Genomic DNA, 23,749 nt, shown 5'->3' with positions numbered 1-23,749 from the left:
CGCCAGAGAAGCTGCGCCCATGCCTCCTGAGGTGTCGGCATTCGCCGTAAAACCTCCCAGGGAGGCGGCGTTAACGTGTGCACTCTCTGCTTCTCCCCTTATTCTGTCTGCCTCCTCTGTCCCTGTTCTCCCCAGGTCCCAGTTCATGACACGGGTTCCTGCTCCGCCCTGGAGGGCCCCGGCGCCTCCTGCTCCGCCCTGGAGGGCCCCGGCGCCTCCTGCTCTGCCTCTGGCTCCGCCCTGGAGGGCTCCTGCGCCTCCTGCTCCGCCTCCGGCTCCGCCCTGGAGGGCTCCCGCACCTCCTGCTCTGCCTCCAGCTCCGCCCTGGAGGGTTCCTGCTCTGCTGGTCCTGCCTCAGTTACCGGGTCCTCCGCATGGACCTGGTCCTCCAACCCCCGTCCTGTCTCGCTCCCGCCCCCCCGCTCCCCTGGACTGTTGTTCTGTTGGAGCGTCTGGAAGCCGCTCTTTGGGGGGGGGCTATGTCACAAATCTGGTCGGTGCCCTGCGGTCCACTCACCACCAGATGTCGCTCTCGTTCCATTATTACACACAGACTGTTGCACTACACCCCGGACTGCATCTCCCACTATCCACCACACTGACTGCGCCATACACCTGTGGCCAATCAGCAACCCTACAAAGCCCCGGACTTTCACTCGGCAAGCGCCGTGTATTGTGGAGTGTAATTGTGGAGATTTATCAGTTGCATTTAGTACTCTCCTAGTGCTAGCACTGTTTCCTTAGTTTCCTAGTTTTCTAAGTTTCCGAGTTCCTAGTTTCTTGTGTTTCCTGGTATCCTGAGTTCCTGGTTTCCTGTGTGTTAGTATTCTCGCCTGGCTATCTCGTTTCGTCGGTCTCGCGGCCTGCCTTTCTGGATTATTGCTTGTTATAAGGATTATTCTTCTGTCGCACGTCATGGACTATGTTCGCCGTTGATCGACCCACGCCTGCCTCACGGACTTCTCTTGTGTATCCCTCCGTTATACCTGTTTGTTATTGTTCTGACCCTGCCTGTCTGACCATGTCTTTGCCTCGTCCCACTAATAAAAGCGTGCATTTGGATCCCCTCGCCTCTCGTCTCCCTCTCCACGTTACAGTGGCATTAAAACATCGTTGTTGAAACATGATTATCCTCCTCTCTTCTTTTTTTTCCAGGAACGGTTGTCAGATATAAATATACAGCCTTATCACAAGTAAAAGCTTTAAAAAACGATGCATTTTATGTTATAGAATAAAATGTGAAATATTTTAAACACAGACCTTGATTCAAGCATTCAGCCAAAACTGCACCAATCACTACTGACATCAAACCAAACTTAATGTACACCATATTTCAATGAGATTTGAGAGCAGCTGCAAAAAGGAAGATTTTCTGTGAATAAAGATTAAAAAAGTTGTTTCCCGCATTAAAAGCTATTGTACAGCGAATGAGTTGCATTAATGCATCAAGGTTTGGGAAGATGAACTCACCTGAACTTTTTACACAGTGAAGTTGTTGTTTTCCTACTCTACATTTTCCCAAAAGTCCATGAAATGTAATCTGATTGACTTTTTAATTAGTGGTTGATTGCTCTTTTGAAACTGTGTTAAGACAAAACAGTTGTTTATTCGGTTCACATGGTCTGGTTTAGCCAGGATAAGAGCTCCTTCTGATTTGGTTCCAAGAAAAACAAAAAGGAAGCATTTTGTCCTGAGTGCGTCTTTGCTGAACATAAAGTAAATCTGCAATATAATTGTAACCTTTTTAATAAGGCTCAAAATGATTTCAAGAGGACAAAACACAACACAAATTACTTAAATAAAGGAAGGAAACCTTTTAGAAATAACATGTAAACAAACAGGTTTGTAGGGTGACTGCTGAAGTTGTTTGCACATAATAATAATAATAGTAATAATAATAATTTTGCTCATAAAATTAACTTTATATGATAAAGTTTTGTTTTTTTCACATGCAATTAAATAACTTTATGCAATGCAGACATGCATAACCTTCTCATTGTACTGGGGTGTGTTTGACCCATACTTGACTTTTTAAACTGCTCAAAATACTGGTTAAATTATTTCTTATTTTCAATTTGGTGACTTTTTCTCATTTAGGGTCATGAATGTGCATGCAAAATGTCAACAGTTATATAATAGCTGTGTTTCAGAAAGGCAGCACTGTGCATATTTACTCAACCATTCAGCCCCTTTGGTTTTAATGCAATTTGCCAAAAACAACACTTGGAAAAATACTAAAAAGGCTCATAAAAACAGAAAACCTTTATTGCTGAAGACTAAAATATGAAATACATGAGAAATTAAGACATTTGACTCAAAACTGAGACTCATTTAGACAGATAAAAAACTGAAAACCTTTACTGTTGAAGACTAAAGTATGAAATACATGAGAAATTAAGAAATTTTACTCAAAACTAACACTCGTCTTCTGAATCATTCAAGAAAAATTCACAGTTTCATCATCCAGTTGAATCAAAAAATCTGTCAAAGTTCGTTTTTTGTTTGTTCGTCTTTTGGATCTCAATTACTGCACTCTTTCAGCACTGAAAAGTAGTGTACGAAACCCATTTTACCCTCACAAGGGTTTCAGAAAAGTCTTAAAAAGGCAGAAGTAGTACAAATAATAAATAAATAATAAATGCTACACAGAAACAACACAATAAACGACAATGGTGGGCAGTATGCTTTTAATATAGTAAATATAGGTATGTGTCAAAGTCATTTATATGTGCCAAACTTCCTGCTGTCAACTGGTAGCGCTATGTCTATAACTGAATATTGTAGATAAATGTGTTCAGACCTAGACTGTTGCCACATATGTGAAGTTTGGTGCAGACTGAACATGGTATGCTTAAGTTAGTGTAAAACATGACATATCTTGCTGCCAACGGGTGGCGCTATGATTATAACTGAATATTGGTCTTTAGATGTCTTCAGGCCAGCACTCTTAACAAACATGTGAAGTTTGGTGAGGATCGAACATTTCTTGTTTAAGTTAGTGTAAAGCAAGTCATTTCCTGTTGCCAACAGGTGGCGTTATGATTATAATAGAATCAAAATTTGACAAGGCGCCACAGACAAGCCCTCTAATGAACACTCAAGATCTTCGCAATTTAATGCCACAAAGGGCTTTAGATTAGACTGACCAAATTTGGTGTTGATCTGAATAAATCTCTAGGAGGAGTTCGTCGAAATACGACACCTGAAAATAGCAAAATCAGCACAAAATTTGTTGGAAAAAATCTTAACTTACTTCCTGTTTTGGATTTTGTACCAGGAGACTTTTTTGTAGGTACTGGTGTGTTACATGTGTATGCCGATTTTCATACATGTACGTGAAGTGTAGCTCGAGGTGCACTTTGTTGAAAGTGTATAGGTGGCGCTATTGAGCCATTTTGCCACACCCACTTCTGAAACCTATATCAGACGTAAATTTTCGCCAGTTCTGATGCGTGTGCAAAGTTTCATGAGTTTTCAAACATGTTTAGGCCCTCAAAAATGCAATTCATTTTGGAACAGAATAATAAGAAACGGAGCAATTCCAATAGAGTCCCTAATTACTGAATTTCTCACATAGTTTATATTTTGTAGTCTCTGACTAGGTGCAATAGAGGCTTTCTGTATTTGCATTAGTCTTCTGTGTTTTTTTATCATGTTGATTTTTGGCAAATTGCACGGAAACCTAAGTGGGTCAACTTGACCAAAAACACAAAAGCTGTACCCAGTTTTTCAACACAACAGGAGGGTGACGCATTATTTCTTTGAATAAAGATGAAGTGTTGCTTTCTCACATTAAAAGCTATTGTAAAGCGAATGAGTTGCACAAGTGTACCAAAGATTTGGAAGATGAACTCACCTGAACTTTTGAACACAGTGAAGGAGTTGTTTTTCTGAAGTATTACTGTGGCAGTAACAAACCTCAGTACTCAAGGTGGTACCAGAGTTTCCATCAAACGCCTGTGTCATTAAATCAGATGTGTTGCTTCATCATGACAGCAGTTGATCTGACAGAGAAAGCAGACAGTTGAAATTGACAAGAATTTGCATAGACTGCCTTAGTAACAACCGTTTGTTAAGTTTGTTGTTGTGTTTGATAGTCTGTGGTGTCCAGCATGACCAGTTTGACCTGTTTCCATCAAAGTGGATTTGACTGGGTGAGGCTGATCCTGCATCAGTAGGGACGGCGGGTTTATTTTAGATGTGTCAGAATGTCTTATTCCTCACTTCTCTGTCTCTAAATATCCCGTCCTCTCCATTCGTCCTCAAACATCTGATTATGTCCTTACATCAAATCTGAAAACAACCAGAGAAAATCTTCAATTTTAAAGGAGAACTCCATTACAGAACAACAATTCACAAATAATTTACTCACCCCCTTGTCATCCATGATGTTCATGTCTTTCTGTCTCCAGACGTAAAGAAATTATGGTTTTTGAGGAAAACATTTCAGGATTTTTCTCCATATAATGGACTTCATTGATGCCCCGATTTTGAACTTCCAAAATGTAATTTAAATGCAGCTTCAATGGCTCTAAACGATCCCAGCCGAGGAAGAAGGGTCTTATCTAGTGAAACGATCTGTCATTTTTTTGAAAAATAAAAAATTGTATACTTTTTAAGCACAAAAGCTTGTGTAGCACAGGCACTGGGATGCGCGTCCGCGATGGGTCGTTCTTGAACGATCCGTTAATTTTGAACAAATCTTTAATGTGACTCAGGAAGAACAAGTCGTCTCTGGGAGTGATTCATTCAGTCGCACATGCGCAACATCCTATTAGGTTCTGTACTGGAATTAGTTCACCTGTTTTGACTCGTTCATTCATCTTATGGGGCTGTCACGTGATGAATGAACGACTCAAACCCAAAAACTTGTCAGATAAGAGGCGAGATGAGCTAATCATAGACTAAAGACACAGGTAAACAATGAATGAATCTTTTCTGTTTCTTATAGCATTATAGTTTTGTTTTGTTTGTGGTGTGATCAATGTTTGTGTAAGCAGTAGATGTGTTAGGGAAGTAACACGTAACATTTTCATTATATTTTGCTAAAATGAACGAAATGACTCAAAAAAGATTTGTTCATTTTGCTGAACAAACTCAAAGCCAGAGATCCGAATTCCCATCACTACTACGAATCACGTCTAAGTTCATCGTCTGTGCACTCCGGCTCAAAAAGGCAAAAAACTCCATATTTTCTATTTTCCCCTACAACTTCAGAATCGTCCGACATTTTTGTACTTTTTTTTTTGTAAACAGCGTTTGACCTACTTGCACTTTCTTAGTCTTTGCGCGTTCTGCCTACGTTCCGCGTGACCTTTCAATGTGATTCAACAGTACGTGAACGTGCATCCCAGAGCCTGTGCTACACAAGCTTTTGTGCTTAAAAATTACACAAATTTTTATTTTTCGAAAAAAAAATTGCAGATCGTTTCGCTAGATAAGACCCTTCTTCCTCGGCCTGGATCATTTAGAGCCTTTGAAGCTGCATTTAAACTACATTTTGGAAGTTCAAAATAGGGGCACCAATCAAATATGATGTTTTATTAACAAGGTTCAGGAGGAGCGCGTCAGATACCTAGCCTAACTACCACAAGAGGAGTTCACTCAAGTTAATCAATGCTACAATTTAAATACAGCTGAACTTGCCTCTATCCATTTGATGGTTTATCAGCATCCCACCACCACCCCATCTCCTCACTCCTCACACGAGTTCTCACTACACCTAGGGGGGGTTCTCTGGGTTCGGGCCATTCCCGAGCTCGGAGCCCTTCCCCGGACAGCACGCCAAATATGCATTACTATACTCCGGCTAATTATATGTAAGCGTGAACTCGTGAACCATTATATGGAGAAAAATTCTGAAATGCTTTCCTCAAAAACCATAATTTCTTCACGACTGAAGACAGAAAGACATGAACATCTTGGATGACAAGGAGGTGAGTAAATTATTTGTGAATTGTTGTTCTGGAAGTGGACTTCTCCTTTAACAAACTATTGGGCTGCATTAAACAGAAGTAATTTTCGGGCATGTTCACGTTTTGCGACGTCAGCATTTCCAAGTTTGACTTGGAACCAGTGAGTTTTTGCACACTTTATTTGCCAGCAATAAGTGTTGAACATTTTATAAACTGTAATTGATGAAAGAGAGCTTGCGTTTGCACCAAGGTGTTTTTTTAATGGAATATATGACCATCTGCATAATTGCTGTAAAGAGACAGAATATGATTTATGAAGCATTCAGCATGTGCAAAACAGTTTATTAGAGGAGAAAAACTTACCAGATATTGAATCCACATGAGTCAGGCCTGTAGATCTGATGTTTCTAGTCTGCAAAAAGATAAATACCTGAAAGTACAGAGAAACAATAAAGGTATTTATTCACATTTTAGAAAGTGTGAGAGGAGCCTGTCTGAAGAAAAACATATTATCATGAGAAAACAATTGTGCTAGAGATCACAGAGTGTAAAACCAGTTTAACCAGTACTAGACATACTAGTACACTTCAAACGTCTCACCTGTGACACAGTGACACACAAAACACTTTTGTTAAAGTTTATGAGCGAAACGAGTTTGAAAACTTTAAACCTGCAAGAAGGATTCATGAGTTTACGTATACAGAAACTTCATGCATTAAAATTAAACATTTTGGTAAAATAAAGTCCCACTAGTTGGGGTTAGTTAGTGCATTAACAATGAGCAATACATTTGTCACAGTACGTATCCATCTTTATTAACGCTGGTAAAAGGAAAAAAAAAAAAAAAAAAAAAAAAAAAAAAAGTTAATTATAATGATTTCATTATCATTAATTCCTGTTCAGACCCATTAAATAATTAATTATTTAATAATAAATAAATTGATAATCAGTAATAAAAAAAATATATAAATTAACAAAATTGTATTTAAAATAAAAACTGAAAGGTCAATTAAATAATAGTAACAGATCCAACTTTGTTAATGATGTAAATGTTGAAAATAACATAAATTAAGATATAGATATATAATAAATGCTTTAGAAGCCTATATGTGACCCTGGACCACAAAACCAGTCATAAGGGTACATTTTTTTAAACTGAGATTTATACATCATCTGAAAGCTGAATAAATAAGCTTTCCACTGATGTATGGTTTGTTAGGATAGTTGTATCTCAGCCAAATATTTGAAAATCTGGAATCTGAGGGTGCAAAAAAATCTAAATATTGAGAAAATCACCTTTAAAGTTGTCCAAATGAAGTTCTTAGCAATGCATATTACGAATATAAAATTAAGTTTTGATATATTTACGGTAGGAAATTTACAAAATGTCTTCACGGAACATGATCTTTACTTAATATCCTAATGATTTTTAGCATAAAAGAAAAATCAATAATTTTGACCCATACAATGTATTTTTGGCTATTGCTAAAAATGTATCTGTGCTACTTAAGACTGGTTTCGTGGTCCAGGGTCACATATTTCATTGTTAGTTCATGTTAACTAATGTAGTGTTAATAAATGGAAGCTTGTTGTAAAATTACCAACATCTTTAAGTTGTAAACAATGTTTGAAAACTAAAATTTTAAGTATGAAGGTCTGTTTACTGTGTGTATTCAATTAACACATGACTTCTACATAGTCTAAGCGGCTTCTGAGAAGATATTCACCTTAGTCTTTGACGCAGAAGTAAGCCTATGGGTGAGACTTCCAGTTCATTAACCGCTATAGGTAAATAACAACAAGAAGAATAGCAACGTGTAGTAGACAGTAAAAGAGTTTGCACTACAAACCAGTGTGCTCATAATTAAGATAATACAATAAAATAATTTGCAATATCAAGCAGTTTGACGCGGATGAGACCGGAAGCCAAACCTATAAAATTTACAAATGGCCGCGCCCACTTGTAAAGAAAGAAAAAGGTGGATATGTTTTTGGTTTTGGATCTGAAAGGTTCACAAATTAGTTTTTCAGGCAGTTCCTGTAATAATAATCTACACTGGTGATCAGAGTGTAAACAGTTCCCTATAAAAGTGTTGACGTGTTTCGTTAAAACTTTGGGCTCAGTCCTGATGTTTCTGTTCCCGTGTTGTTCAGAGATGAAAACTGCTGATCAAACTTCCTCATTTCAGCATGTGGAGTTGCTGAGGTAAGTGTTATCAAGAGTCTGAATCTGAGCTAAACTGCCAACCCACGGAGGAAGAACCAGACCTCAGAAAGACCAACTTGTGCAGTTTCACGTCCACGTGCTGAGTCTCCTGAAACGGGCAGAACCGTGTTAGCATGTGAGGGAGGAATGTTTCAGGATGCTAATGTGTCTGTCACTCTGAAGAAAACAGAAATATCAGCCGTCACTCATCATTTTATCTTCACTTGAACCCTGATTCACAAAACGACAGAGAGACATTTTGCTCGACGCTCTCATAAGCACAGGTGTTATGAGATAAAAACACTTAGAAACTGATACATAAATGGGTTTAACTTTAAAAACAAACAATAAATAAAAAGTAGACTTTAAAAGCAAAACATGAAATAGCTGACAGATAACTAGTATGCTTATTATTGTGTTTATTAGGGATGTTCATACATTATTTGACATCAGGACAGTATTTACATTGTTTAGAAAGCATACAGCCTTGATCCACCAATCATTTTTACATTATTTACATTTTGAATGAAAATGATGCCCTCTTGTGGTAAATTTTGTGTCTCACAGACACAAAAAACTGAAGACAAATATTCATTATAACTACTATATATATATATATATATATATGTATGTATGTATACGTGTGTAAAAAAATTGAGAAATTAAAAAAAATCTGAGACATCAATACATTATAAAATGATATACAATTAAAAGTTGTACATTGTAAAAATATTTGTCAACTTATATAATTTAAAAATACTTATATTTATAAAATGCTTGCATTGTTTATATTCTACATTCTTTATTGTTGCATTATTTGTGATATTTTCCACAATTTACAATAATAGTCATCAATACTACAACATAACAATTATAGAAATTAAACAGTTAAGCATATTTAATTTTATTTTATTTATCTCTGGAATTGGTTATTTTCCTGGAAACAAAACAATTTATATATATATATATATATATATATATATATATACTGCCGCTCAAATGTTAGGGATTAGTAAGATTTTTAATGTTTCTTAAAGATGTTTCTTATGCTCATCAAGGCTGTGTCCATTTGATCAAAACAACAGAAAAAAAAGTAATATCGTGAAATATTATTACAATGTAAAACAATGATTTTCTATATTAATATACATTAAATTTTAATTTATATCTGTAATTAAAGTTGAATTTTCAAAATCATTACTCCAGTCTTCAGAAATCATTCTAATATGCTATTTTATTATGAATGTTGAAAACAGTTGTGCTGCTTAATATTTTTTTGGAACCTGTGATTTTTTTTTATTTTTTTTTTTCAGGATTCGTTGATCAATAAAAGGTTAAAAAGAACAGCATTTATTTAAAATAGAAAGGTCTTCTAACAATATACACTACTGTTCAAAACTTTGGGGTCAGTAAATTTTTATTCTTTCTTTTTAAAAAAAAAACTTTTATTCAGCAAGGATATGATAAATTAATAGAAAGTAATAGCATAAATTTGCATTGTTAGAAAAGATGTATATTTTGAGTAAATCATGTTCTTTTTATCTTGTTATTCATCAATAATCCTGAAAAAAAAAAAAAAAAAATCACAGCTTCCAAAAAAATATTTGGCAGCACAACTGTTTCCAACAATAATAATAAATCAGCATATCAGAATGATTTCTGAAGGATCATGAGACACTTAAGACTGGAGTAATGATGATGAAAATTAAGCTTTGCATCACAGGAATAAATTATATTTTGAAGTATATTAAAATAAAAGCCAATTTATTCTGCATTTTTGATCAAATAAATGCAGACTTGATGAGCATAAGAGACTTACAGAAAAGTCGTACTGATCCCACACTTTTGAGCAGTAGTGTGTATATATATATATATATATATATGTATATATACACTACCGTTCAAAAGTTTGGGGTCAGTAAGACTTGTAATAGTCTTTAAAGTAGTCTCTTATGCTCATCAAGGCTGCATTTATTTGATTAAAAAAAAAAATAAAAAAAAAAAAAAAACAGTAATATTGCAAAATGTTTTTACAATATAAAATAATGTTTTTTATTTTAACATACTTTAAAATAGAATTTATTCCTGTGATGAAAAGCTGAATTTTCATCAGCTGTTACTCCAGTCTTAAGTGTCACATGATCCTTCAGAAATCATTCTAATATGCGGATTTATTATTAGAATGATCAATGTTGGATAATATCAACAGTTGTGCTGCCAAATATTTTTTGGAACCTGTGATTTTTTTTTTTTTTTCAGGATTCTTTCATGAATAACAAGTTTAAAAAGTACAGTGTTTATTCAAAATATAAATATTTTATAACAATGTAAATTATTTATTATTAACTTTTAATAAACTTTTAATTATTAACTTAATACATCCTTGGTGAATAAAAGTATTAATTTCTTAAAAAAAAAAAAAAAAAAAAAACAATAAAAATGTACTGACCCCAAACTTTTGAACGGTAGTGTATATATATATACACTTTTTTTTTCAGGAAAATAAACGATTTCTACAGAGATTCTGGACAGACATTGGACCTATTTGTTTTGACAGAAATCCATAAGTGGTTTAAACAGATCATAAAAACAGGTTTATCTTCAGTTGTAATAATGTTTATGTGTAAAGTGGTTTCCAGCGCGTGCAGGTCTCTGTAAGTGTGTCACGGGTTCAGTGTGGTCTTCACTTGTAAACAAATGACCCAACACCTCCATTAAATCACATGTGGAGCAAAACAAACCGCTCAGATGAGAGCTCCGTGTACGGTATGAGAGTCCATCATACAGCAAACAACTGCCATTAAAACGGTATGTAGACCAACGGCTCCTGCCACGTCACTGCTCCGTATATACATTTCTGTCTGACGACATACATTATATTTGTTAAGAGCAGGAAAAATATGTCAGAGGATCGTTTTAGTGCTCAGAGGGTTTTCTTTCATACTTAGAAGGGGTCTCAATTGATATTTGTCATGCAATATGACAAATAAGTCATTAGTTGGCATACAGTGACAATACTATAGTATAATAGTGGATAGCATAGTTTGGAAAATCTGATGAGAAATATTTGAGATCTTTCTGGACATTTTAGAGCAGTGTTTCTCAACCTTTTTGACTCCATGGCCCCCCTTTGTCAAATATAATATTTGAAGGCCCCTGAAGATATTTCTGGTACTTCTGCAGAAAATTACAAGGCTGCTAATTAAAATAATAATATTAATAATATTTTTTTTTTTTAAATTACATGATTTTGTTATTAAATGTAAAAAATAATTAAATTCAGTAGTTCCAGAAGTTTCAATAACCCAGAAGTTCCTCAGCATTTACACGTGAGTTTACAGTGAATTTACATCATTTTCTTTTTTTTTTTTTCATCAGTAGAAACATTTTTCAGTTCAAAAAAAAAAAAAAATAATAATAATAATAATAATTAAATTCCCGGATATACTGTATGGAGGTTTTCCAAGACCAAAGGCTGATTTTAAAATAAAATAGCAGTTGTTGAGGTAACAAATTAAAATAAATATTATATCAATATCAGTTTTTTAGCCGCTTTAGCTCCTTTAAAGGAATTTTCTTAAGGATTTACAAATTTATTACCAATGAATTTATATCAGAAATTTATATAAACTATTTTTATATTTATATTCAGTTAAAATAATTAAATTCAGTAGTTCCAAAAGTTTCAATAAATGAATATTCTTAAGCATTTACACTTGAGTTTACAATAAATTTACATCATTTTCATTATTTTTAGTTTTGAATTTTTATCACCAGCAGGAAAATTTCTATTATAAAAAATTCCATGAGATTCATTTCCATTACTTTTCAGGTCAAAAAAATTAAAACATCACCTTTTTAGAAATATTATAAAATATATTTTACTCAAAAATAGCAATTTCTATTGACATAACTAGAAAATGTTCTATTGAATACAAAAAAAAAATTCATGACCTATGAAAATGTTAATAATTTCCACATATATATATATCTTGAGACCCTTTAGTGGGTCGAGGTCCCTGATTGAGAAATACTGATCTAGAGTCTCCATTTGCTCTCTATTTAATCTCAACACTGTCTTGAAGACATACCGAGACATTAAAGAGATCTCATACAATACACTTGAAAAAAACCAATGCAATAGAAAAAAAATTAGTTCCCAATAAACCCTTCCACTACAAACTTTTTGTTGAATGGAAACCTTGAAGAACTATATAGATGCCTATATTTTTAAGACTGCATGTGATTTTTCTTACAGGATGGAACCCATTTCTTTGATATTACTGATAGCTACAGATTTTCATAGCTCTTGAGTGTTTTATTTCAGGCAGGAATGTCTTTGGCTGGCAGTATGTAGGGTGTGAGCGTGAGCGTTGCGACGCTGTACGCGATGGCCATCGGCGTTCCTGCAGCTTTGCTGCTCCTGTTTCCCTTGATGGCCATCGGATTCTCTCCGAATCTCTTCTTCTGTTTTTTTCGCAATGTGGAGCGGAAACTATCGGGCACGAAGCAGTAAACCACAGGATCCAGGCAGCTGTTCAGACTGCTGAGCGTGATGGTCACGTGATACGCAACCACGTGCTGCTCTCTGCTGCCCCCTAACTGGAAATACACCATGGCCTCGCGCACGTGATACGGCATGAAGCACACGGTGAACACCAGCAGCACGGTGACGAGAAGCCGGACGGCGCGCACACGCCGACCCAAGCTCTGCGGCATGAGCCGGCCGTCCGCGAGCGCGCAGGCGACGCGGATCGTAAACGTCGCGATTACCAGCAGCGGCAGGGCGAACTCCAGAACGGTGAGGGCGAAGAGCACGGCGACGTGACAGTAAGACTCTCCGTAAAAGTCCAGCGCAGACGTCTGAAGGGAGTACGTGACCACAATGGCGAACAACCAGATGCAGGTGCTCACGCCTTTCGCAACCACGGGGCTCCGCCAACGGCTTGCCGCCGAACGCACCACCGCCAGATAGCGATCCACGCAGATGCTGGTGAGAAACAAAATGCTGCAGTACATGTTGACGAAGTAGCTGAACGTGTGCAGGTAGAAACACGGCACGCAGTCGCCGCCGCTGTGGTACAGCGCGATGCGGGCCGGGAGCGACAGCGCCACTAGCAGGTCGGCCACCGCCAGGTTTATGGTGTATATGGCCGGCGTGGTCCGAGAGCGGCTGTGCTGGCAGAACACGTACAGGGCCACACTGTTCAGGACCACGCCGACCACAAACATGAGCGTGTTCACCACCATCAGCGTCACCCACAGCACATAGAACTCCTGGTACAGAGCCTCGTCCAGGTGCGCCAGTCTCTTCAGGTACGGCACCCCCGACAGGTGGAGGCTGGTGTTGACGGGGGATTCGGATGTGATGTTTGAGTCTCTTCCGTGGAAGGTCTCCATGACTAGAACATAGAAAATAAATTTATAATCAGGGGTGCACTTAAAGGGGCCCATTTTCCACAAGTTGATATGATTCTTTAGGGTCTTAATGAAAAGTTTCTAATATACTTTGATTCTTAATGGTTTCGTAAAACAACACCCTTTTTACCTTGGCAAAATCAGCTCTGCAAAAATCATCTCATTCTAAGGGGTTGTTCCTTTAAATGCAAATGAGCTCTGCTCACCCCGCCCCTCTCTTCTCTCTGTGGAATGACGATCTTGTTTACTTTAGCCGCATTTAACCGCTAAACTTCCTAACTACCACGTTATAAGGAAAGGTGATCGCAAAGATTCATAAAAAACACTTATACACACTTCTGCTGTAAGTGAAGCTGGATCATGAATGATTCACGTGAACATAGACGGATATATGTAGATCGGGAGGCGCATTCCCTTCACAAACAAATGTAATCCACTGCATCTTCAGCGGCTCAGATGTCAGGAGTAAATGACGACCACTATGTTCATTATTACATCCAGCAACACAACACCTCAATCGCTCAATCGGAGATATTCTTGTCTAACTTACATCCCTGCTCCGGCATCAAAACAAGGAAAGTTACTAGACTGTGACAGCTGGTCTAAGGTAAGAGCTCATGTCAATCAACTATCGTGAGAGTGGCCTGTGTCGGTGTGAGGAAAACATTTCTGCATTTTTCTCCATATAGTGGACTGATATGGTGCCATATGATTCCAAAATGCAGTTTAAATGAAAAAAAAATGATTAAAAAAAATAACATTTAAAATACTTTTTAATCTCAAACGATCGTCTTGTCTTGCTCTGCCTGAACTCTGTGTATTCTGACTCAAGACCATGGGCGTCAGAAGCAAAATAAATGTGGGTGGGTCCTCCCCCCCCCAAAAAAAATTACTGGAGTATATGCCATTTTCTGTAGTCTGGTGCCTTTTAATTAACGGAATAGGCTGCCTGGCTGGTAGGGTTTATGTATATAACCTCTGCCCATTAATGTGACAACATTACAAAAGACGGCTGTTGAGACACGTTTCCAGAGGCATAAATACAAATACTCCCTAAACACACCCATTAAAGACAGCGATGTGGTCAGGACGTGGCGTCTGCTTCCTCTGAAATATTATGTTTGATGATTGTGCCCTCCACCCCAGATGCTGCCTGTTCATATGTGACCATGGACCACAAAACCAGTCATAAGTGTCAATTTTTCGAAAAAAAGCTTTATCTGAAAGCTGAATAAATAAGCTTTCCATCGATGTATGGTTTGTTAGGATAGAACAATATTTGGCCGAGATACAACTATTTCAGTATATGGAATCTGATGATCCAAAAAAAAATCTAAATATTGAGAAAATCACCTTTAAATTTGTCCAAATTAAGTTCTTTTCAATGCATATTACTAATCAAAAATTAAGTTTTTATATATTTACAGTAGGAAATTTACAAAATATCTTCATGGAACATGATCTTTACTTAATTTCCTAATGATTTTTGGCATAAAAAAAAATCTATAATTTTGACCCATACAATGTATTTTTGGCTATTGCTACAAATAAACCCCAGCGACTTAAGACTGGTTTTGTGGTCCAGGGTCACATATGCATAACCATAGAGCTTAATCTATTAGCGCATTCGTTATGTGGAATGAATTTGACTGATGGCGCTCTAAAAAAAGTCTGAATTAGAGAAGGTAAAAGTGGGTGGGTCTGATATCGTTGGCCTTTAAAAGTGGGTGGGTCCTGTCCCACCCACATTCAATGGTTCCGACGCCCATGCTCAAGACAGTTAGGGTATGTCGAAAAACTTTGATCGATTTTCTCCCTCAACTTCAAAAATCATTTCAAAATCATCCTACATCGCTGCAGAAGTACCGACCCAGTCTTTGCAAAGCGAACATGCGAAGATAATCAAACACCCTTAACAAAAAAGGTAAAACACTGATATAGGGCGATTTCAAAGTTGAGGGAGAACATGAGATGAGAGTTTTTCCTCATACCCTAACTGTCATGAACCGGAACAAAAACAGAGGTCGGGAAGAGCAGGACAAGATGAGCATCTGACATTAAAAAGTGTATAAATAGTATTATTTTTATGAAAATAACCAACGTTTCGCTAGATGAGACCCTTCTTCCTCGGCTGGGATTGTTTCAAGCTGCATTTTGGAAGTTCAAACTCAGGGCACCACAGAAGTCCACTATATGGAGAAAAATCCTGAAATGTTTTCCTCAAAAAACTATTTCTTTATGACCGAAGAAACAAAGACTTGAACATCTTGGTTGACAAGGGGGTGAGTACATTAACCCAAATGCTAGGTTCAGCCCGTTGGGTCATTTTATTGGGTTATTTTTAATATTTTTGCCCAGGTGCTGGGTAGTTTTTCTGTAACTAAGTTGCTGGGTCATTTTTAACGCTGGGTTGAGCCTGTCTCTGACAAAACAACCCAGCTGCTGAGTTACAGTCAGTCAAAGCGCAGGCTTTTTGAGTCCTACAGGAGAGATCGGTTCTCACCACAGCCAATTTGCACATCTTCACTGAAATAAAGGTTTGTATACATTTTATTTAATTTATAAAGTCTTTACTGTGCTGTAAATTGTATTTTACGCAACACAACATAAAGACGAGGATGGAATCAAATCAACATAATGATGGAAATGCCTTTTGCCTTGCATAAAATAAATGGATTTGATTTGTTATTGTACTGAGTTCAATCTTAAAATATGTGCTCTAATGTCAGCACTGTTTGTTTATGGGCAGTTTTTAGAGTCAGTCATGGCATCTTTCAGCTATGAGGGAAACGTGAGGCCGCGGTCTGAAGTTCACAGTTAAGCCAGCAAACAGCAGCCCTTCACCAGCTCAGATTTCACCAACACACCTGCATGAGAATTAGCGCTGTTTCTGTAAAAATCGATTACAGAGAACCGTTTAATACACTAAAGTTAAAATTCTACTGTTAGATGTTATTATGTCTAATTTTTTGTCTGAAATGCTTGTTAAACGAGTTTAAATGTATGTAATATTGTAAACTACGCTGTATTCACCCAAATAAATTCAGTCTGTCCATGTGTTCTTGCTTAATAATAAATCTTTTAATTATGGCTGTTGCCTCTAGTAATTCTGTGTGTGTTTTTATAAGTTCCAGTCCATTTAAACCAGCCATATAATCATTTTTAAACAATAGTTGACTTAAAATAACCCAGCATGTTTGGTAAAAACATTTAAAAAAACCAGCTGGGTCAGAATATCCCAGCATGTGTTCTGTCCAATATTTACCCAGCGCTGGGTTGCCAAATAACCCAAGGTTGTTTTTTTAGTGTGTAATACTACATAAGATTTTCATTCGAACTGAATGCATACATTTAGGCTATCTGCTGCAGTTTTCAAAGCACAATGCAAAACTGTGACATTTCATTCACTGACGCTCTTCAAACTGCAGCGCTGAACCCGACAGTGCATATACTTACTTGCCAGCAACGTGCTGATTTTAAGTTTAAAAATTATAATAAAAAGTCATATAAACAAGTAAATTTTAGCATTTTATATTTAAGTTTACTATAAAGTAAATGTATTTTTATTTAGTACTCCCCTTTTTTATTTCAGAATATAATAGTATTATCACACTTTATTATTTTGTTTATTATTTTATTTAAAAAAACTAGAAGTGCACCAATATTATGACCATTATTCATTTATTTTTTATAGTAATATTTAATGTGCAGTGTGAGGACCAATCTCCAGGTGCTCTTAAAACTCCTGTTTATAATAAAATAATAAATATAATAATTATAATAATTATAAACAAGTGCATGTAATAATTTACAAAATGTATTTAAAATATAAATACACACACACACTACTTAAAACCATATTTTCATAAGAAAAAGTACACAAATTCAAATTATAATTAATATAATAATGATTAAAAAATAATTCTAAATTATTTAAAATATACCTATAATAATTTATTAGGTTAGACTATATATACGTTTTTGAACAGTAAGATTTTAATGTTTTTTTTTTTTTTTAAAAGAAGTCTCTTCTGCTCACCAAGCCTGCATTTATTTGATTCAAAGTACAGCAAAAACAGTAAAATTGTGAAATATTTTTAATATTTAAAATAACGGTTTTCTATTTAAATATATTTAAAAATGTAATTTATGTGATTTTAAAGCTAATTTTTTAGCATCATTACTCCAGTCACATGATCCTTCAGAAATCATTCTATATTCTAATTTGCTGCTCAAAAATATTTATTATTATTATTATTATTATGTTGAAAACAGCCGAGTAGAATTTTTTCAGGTTTCTTTGATGAATAGAAAGTTCAGAAGAACAGCATTTATCTGAAATAGAAATCTTTTACAACATTATAAAAGTCTTTATCATCAAATCATTCTTGCTAAATAAATGTATTAATTCCCATATGTGCGCTTTCCTTGTGAAATATTATTGCACTTTGAAACATTAATTCAACAAAACATTACATTAACAACATTAACAAAAAATAATAATAAACAAAAGTTATTTAAAAAAATATTTTCTTGAAATTCTTTTAATTAATTAATGAATTAATAATAGCCTAACCTAATAAAAATAAACTAGATTATCTAAGCATTATATATTTAGGCTTACAAATAAAAATCATATAATTAATAAATCATTTAATTATTTTCCACGGTTAAAAGAAAACATTAAGCAAAATCTTATAATTCCAATTTATTTCAAATTAATTATTCTCTAGCTATTTAAAATTATGTGTACAGTTAAATAAACATTTGTGGTTGGTAAGGTTTTTTTTTATGTTTTTAATGTCTCTTCTGCTCACCAAGGCTTTTTTTATTTGATCAGAAATGCATTAAAATACTAATGTTACAATATTATTACAATAATATTTAATTATATATAATATTAATATTTTTAAAATGTCTTTTATTTATTTATTTTGCTGCTTCTGTTCATTATTATTATTATTTTGGGTCACAAATGAATGTTTTCTTTCTAAATAAAAAAAGAAAATTATGATTTTGAAAATTACTTTTAAAAAGTAGTGTACACATTAATCCAAGTTCAACAGTTTTAAGTGAGAAAAGCCCATTTGTAATCAGTTGCTGTCAGATATCGCACAGTGCTGAGTTTTCTCTGATGAGAAGCTCCTAATGGAGCCCCACAGAGCCGTCCCATCAGCGGGCACCATGAAGCTTTTCATAGCTTTCTAAAAATGGAACATTCTTTTGCGTTTGATTTTGTGAGAGAGTTTGTGCTCCTGTTCGCTGACGTCTGTCTGCTCTGAGACTCTTTCTGAATGCTCTTTCAAAGCTTTAATGAAATATGTAAAAGAATCTCAGCTTCTCTTTCATCAGCTCAGACTTCAGCCGTTTTACTCTGTCTGATCTTTACATATGAGGAGTTTGATCATTTAGATTCTGTCTTGTGCAACATCATGTTATGTTCTACAATTTCCCACATGGTTTGGTCAGCAGGGGGATCTGACTGTAATTTCCCATGGAAAATATAAATTTAACATCCAATGGTTTGAGGTTAAACACTCAACTATAAACACATCTCAAACCCAATGTATATTTATTAGGAAATAAAGAAAAGGGTGCTCACCGGTGCTGGTCCAAGTGGATATGGGTTGCTTTCTGTAGTTTTTTAAATCAAATGAAGCCTCATTGAAATCTCAACAATCTCCATCACTCATGCAAAACAGCATTTTTCAATATAACAATGTCCATTTCTTTGTCTTGCAGTGTAAAGTGTCTCTCAAGGATAAGTGGATGCTTTCTTTCCAGCAGTTGCTGTGTCGTGAAGTGAGTCTTGTTTAAGAATGACAGACTTTCGGGCCTGTTGGTTCTCTCTGTCTCTCTCCCTCCCCTTTCCTCTCGTTCTCATCTTCTCAACAGTCCCTCCAAACTCTGGGCAGGAGCCCTCAAAAGTCACTTTGCAGAGCAATCCGTCTTGAGGGACGAGAGCCGTAAAGCGCACCCGGTAAACAGGCCTCTGGGACGTCAGCCATAACAAAACGCACATCCATAGTCCATATTTAGATAAATGCAGCTCTGAATGTCCCTTCCTCCGGAGTTTTTGTGCACAAGTGGATTATACAAAACATCTCTACTTAAATAATGACCACAAATGTGTATAGACATTTGTATAGTTTATTAGTGTGTGTGTATATATACATATATAGGTACACACACATAAACAGAAATATACACATACTTAAAAACAGAATTATAATTTATTAGTTAATTTATTCAGTATTGATTATTAGACATTTGTAAATCTTTAAATATAAGACATACTTTAAATCTTTAAATATTTTAAAGAGTACATCTATTATAAAGAAATAATAGAATTGAAATGTGATTCTTATTATTGTGACAATTATATATATATATATATATATATATATATATACACACACATTAAGTATTACATGTAGCATCAAAAATATGTTTTTATATACTGAATATATAATATATTTTTTTAATAATTTCATGATAATTATGCACATTTTTATTTATCATTAGCACTTTTAGAAATATATATTATAAAGGTTTACTTTTTGGATGAAGACAGTTTAATTTTATTATTTTTTTATTTTATTTATTATATATATTCAGGAGAAATATATATTTAAAAATATTATTTTAAATATTAAAAATATAAGTTTTAAATTGTATTTTTATTATGTATAATAATATAAATACTAATTTTACATAATACATATGCATTGTGGCATTATTTTTTTTTTTTACATTTTGGATGAAGACAGTTTTAATAATAATAAATAATAATAATAATAATAATAATAATAATAATAATAATAATAATAATAATAATAATATCTATCTATATTTTTTATTTTACATATTCAACAAAAAAATATATAAAAATATTATAAAAGTTTTAATTATATTTTTATTATGTATAATAATTTAAATACTAATATTAGATAATAAATATGCATTGTTGCATTATTTTTATTATTTTGGATGAAAACCAAATAATTATAATATAATAATTGTATTTAATTTTATGTATAATAATAATAATAATAAAAATAATAATAATAATACTTTCCCTAGGAAAAAAAGTTTATAAAGGATTAAACTTTGCATGAAAACTATTTTATGTTTAATATGTATAATAATGTAAATACTAATATTAGATTATTTCCATTATTTTTATGATAATTAGGCCTTTTTATAAATACAACTTTTTTTTTTTTTTTTAAATATTAATATTAGATAACATATGCATTGATGCATTATTTTTACATTCTGGATGAAGACAATTTTAATTTTATTATAATTGTATTTAATTTTATGTATAATAAAAATAATAATAATAATAATAATAATTTTCCCAGAGAAAAAAACAATAATAATATTGGACCACCCCTGAGATACCCCGTTGTGAGGTGAGGCATCCCAGTCCAGACCCCCTTCTGCGTTACCTCACAGACATAAACATGAGCAAACACTGACCATCAAAGCTGTCGGCGAAACAGCTGGAGCTCATAAGAGAGAGACGCTGCACTAGAAACGTCCTGCACCTCATTCTTCATCACCAACCACAACCCAGATCCAGCCATCTTACAGTAAATCCTGGAGGATTCTCAGATCACGATTTGTTAGTCCTTCCCATAAACAACCTAAAACAAAAGACACACATCTGAACCAACAGATCCGATATCAAAAACACAGCATCCCATGAGATCAAAGGGGAAAATGACATAATAACAAGAAAAATGAAACAGCCTCAAAATATGAATTGTTGAATGGAAATGTGGGATTCGTTTGGCAGAGAAACACACTGCCAGGTGTAACAATTTAAAAGGTTCAAAACAGCAACTTTGAATCAGTTTGGAAACTGAAAAAAGCCTTATTATATTGTATATCTATTAAATCACTATATAAATAGGCCTGAAAAAATACCATGTAAAACATCAGAATATAAACAAGATAGTAAAGTTCAACAAACTTTAAGTTGTCTTGAAAAAGTCTAGCCAGAAAGTTTTAAAAGTTTTAAAAAGTTTTAAGTTTGAAATAGTTTGAAAGATTAAAGTCTGAATGTTTTGAAGGCAATACAGTCTATTACAAAAACAGATACATAGGGTGTTACTATGTGGTTGCTAGGTTGCTCAGGGCAGTTGCTAGGGTACCTGGGGTGGTTGCTAGGGTGTTGCTATGTGGTTGCTAGGATATCCAGGGTGGTTGCTAAAGTGTTGCTAGGCAGTTGCTAAGGTACTCAGGGCGGGTGCTAGACTGTTACTATGCAGTTGCTAGGGTACCTGGGGTGTTGCTAAGGTGTTGCTAGGTGGTTGCTAAGGTACTCAGGGTGGTTGCTATGCGGTTGCTATGCTTCCTGGGTGGTTGCTAAGGTGTTGCTAGGCGGTTTCTAGGGTACTCAAGGTGTTTGCAAGGGTGTTGCTATGTGGTTGCTAGGCTATCCGGGTTGGTTGCTAAGGTGTTGCTAAGCCGTTGCTAGGGTACTCAGGGTGATTGCTATGGCATTACATCATGTTGTTACCGTGATTAGCAAGTTACTAGCATGTTGCTAGCATGTCTAACATGTTACTAGCATGATTCTAGCATGATTAACAAGTTACTAGCATGTTTCTAACATGATTAACATGTTACTAGCATGATCCCAGCATGATTAGCAAGATCCTAGCATGTTTCTAGAATGATTAACATGTTACTAACATGTTGCTAGCATGATTAAAATTAGTAATATGTTGCTAGCATGTTTCTAGCATGATTAACATGTTTCTAGCATGATTAACATGTTTTTAGCATGTTTCATGATTAGCATGATACTAGAATGTTTCTAGCATTATTAACAAGTTACTAACATGTTTCTAACATGATTAGCATGTTACTAACGTGTGTTAAGCATGTTATTCGCATGATTAGCATGATACTAGAATGTTGCTACCATGATTAGCAAGTTACTAGCATGTTTCTAACATGATTAACATGTTACTAGCATGTTTCTAGCATGATTAGCATGTTACTAGCATGATTAGCATGATACTAGAATGTTGCTAGCATGATTAACAAGTTATTAACAAGCTACTAACATGTTTCTAGCATGATTAGCATGATACTAGAATGTTGCTAGCATGATTATAAAGTTGTTAGCATGATTCTAGCATGATTAGTAAGATACTAGCATGTTTCTAGAATGATTAACATGTTACTAACATGTTGCTAGCATGATTATCAAATTAGTAACATGTTGCTAGCATGTTTCTAGCATGATTAACATGTTTCTAGCATGATTAACATGTTACTAGCATGTTTCTAGCATGATACTAGAATGTTGCTAGCATGATTATAAAGTTGTTAGCATGATTCTAGCATGATTAGTAAGATACTAACATGTTTCTAGCATGATTAACATGTTACTAGCATGTTTCTAGCATGATTAGCATGTTACTAGAACGTTGCTAGCATGATTATCAAGTTACTAACATGTTTCTAGCATGATTTGCATGATACTACAATGTTGCTAGCATGATTAACATGTTTCTAGCATGATTAACATGTTACTAGCATGTTTCTAGCATGATTAGCATGTTTCTAGCATGATACTAGAATGTTGCTAGCATGATTATCAAGTTACTAGCATGTTTCTAGCATAATACTAGAATGTTGCTAGCATGATTATAAAGTTGTTAGCATGATTCTAGCATGATTAGTATGTTACTAGCAAGTTACTAGCATGATTCACTTTAAAGAGATACACTTTAAAATTTGGTCTCAGAAGTTTAAATAGGATAACAGTAACTTTTATAAGCCGACTTAATGAATGATGTATGTTCATACAGGAGCTCATGCATCTTACACAGCATTTACAATATTTCATTTATCAGATATAATTAACTTGAATATCTTAAAATATCTAAAAAGCACCATTTTATTCTAAAAAAAAAAAGAAAATTGCAGCTTTCATCAACTTACAAACAAGTTTGATTTTAACTTGCTAGGCTAATTCTGCAACACTAATAAACATGAAATACGTTGTAAACAACATACGTTGTTAATTTAGTTAGATTAAGTTATTTTAAATCAAACTTTTCAGTTTTTAATGAACTGAGTATATTGTTAAGCTCATTTCTAGAAGGCAGGATAATCACATTATGTTTTATAACTTGTAGACTTAAGAGATTTTTACAAGGTGACAAACTTTAAACAGCAGATAAAG

The 23,749-nt window shown here is 34.6% G+C and overlaps 2 protein-coding genes across 2 annotated transcripts in view; both read right to left on the bottom strand.

Annotated features, from left to right (window-relative positions):
- Positions 1–11,931: 11,931 nt before the first annotated feature.
- On the bottom strand, positions 11,932–19,376 carry LOC127182160 (G-protein coupled receptor 20). The gene is made up of 2 exons (XM_051137298.1): positions 19,142–19,376; positions 11,932–13,523 (listed from the first exon to the last, which is right to left on the bottom strand). The coding sequence occupies exon 2, from the start codon at positions 13,519–13,521 to the stop codon at positions 12,445–12,447; it is 1,077 nt and encodes a 358-aa protein (XP_050993255.1). The 5' UTR covers positions 13,522–13,523; positions 19,142–19,376; the 3' UTR covers positions 11,932–12,444.
- Positions 19,377–20,927: 1,551 nt separating this feature from the next.
- The window catches only part of trpn1 (transient receptor potential cation channel, subfamily N, member 1), an 80,660-nt gene continuing 77,838 nt past the window's right edge, over positions 20,928–23,749 (bottom strand). The window contains exon 28 of the mRNA XM_051137119.1: positions 20,928–21,191. Within this exon, the coding sequence (XP_050993076.1) occupies positions 21,133–21,191 (59 nt within the window). The 3' untranslated portion in view covers positions 20,928–21,132. The remainder of the gene's footprint in view (positions 21,192–23,749) is intronic.

Source organism: Labeo rohita, chromosome 19, assembly GCF_022985175.1.
Source record: "Labeo rohita strain BAU-BD-2019 chromosome 19, IGBB_LRoh.1.0, whole genome shotgun sequence".
NCBI classification, from domain to species: domain Eukaryota; kingdom Metazoa; phylum Chordata; class Actinopteri; order Cypriniformes; family Cyprinidae; genus Labeo; species Labeo rohita.
This window is presented reverse-complemented; position numbering and strand designations above follow the sequence as displayed.

Coding starts and splice junctions, on each gene's coding strand:
- LOC127182160 (XM_051137298.1), bottom strand. CDS start 13,521: ATGGAGACCTTCCACGGAAGAGACTCAAACATCACATCCGAATCCCCC.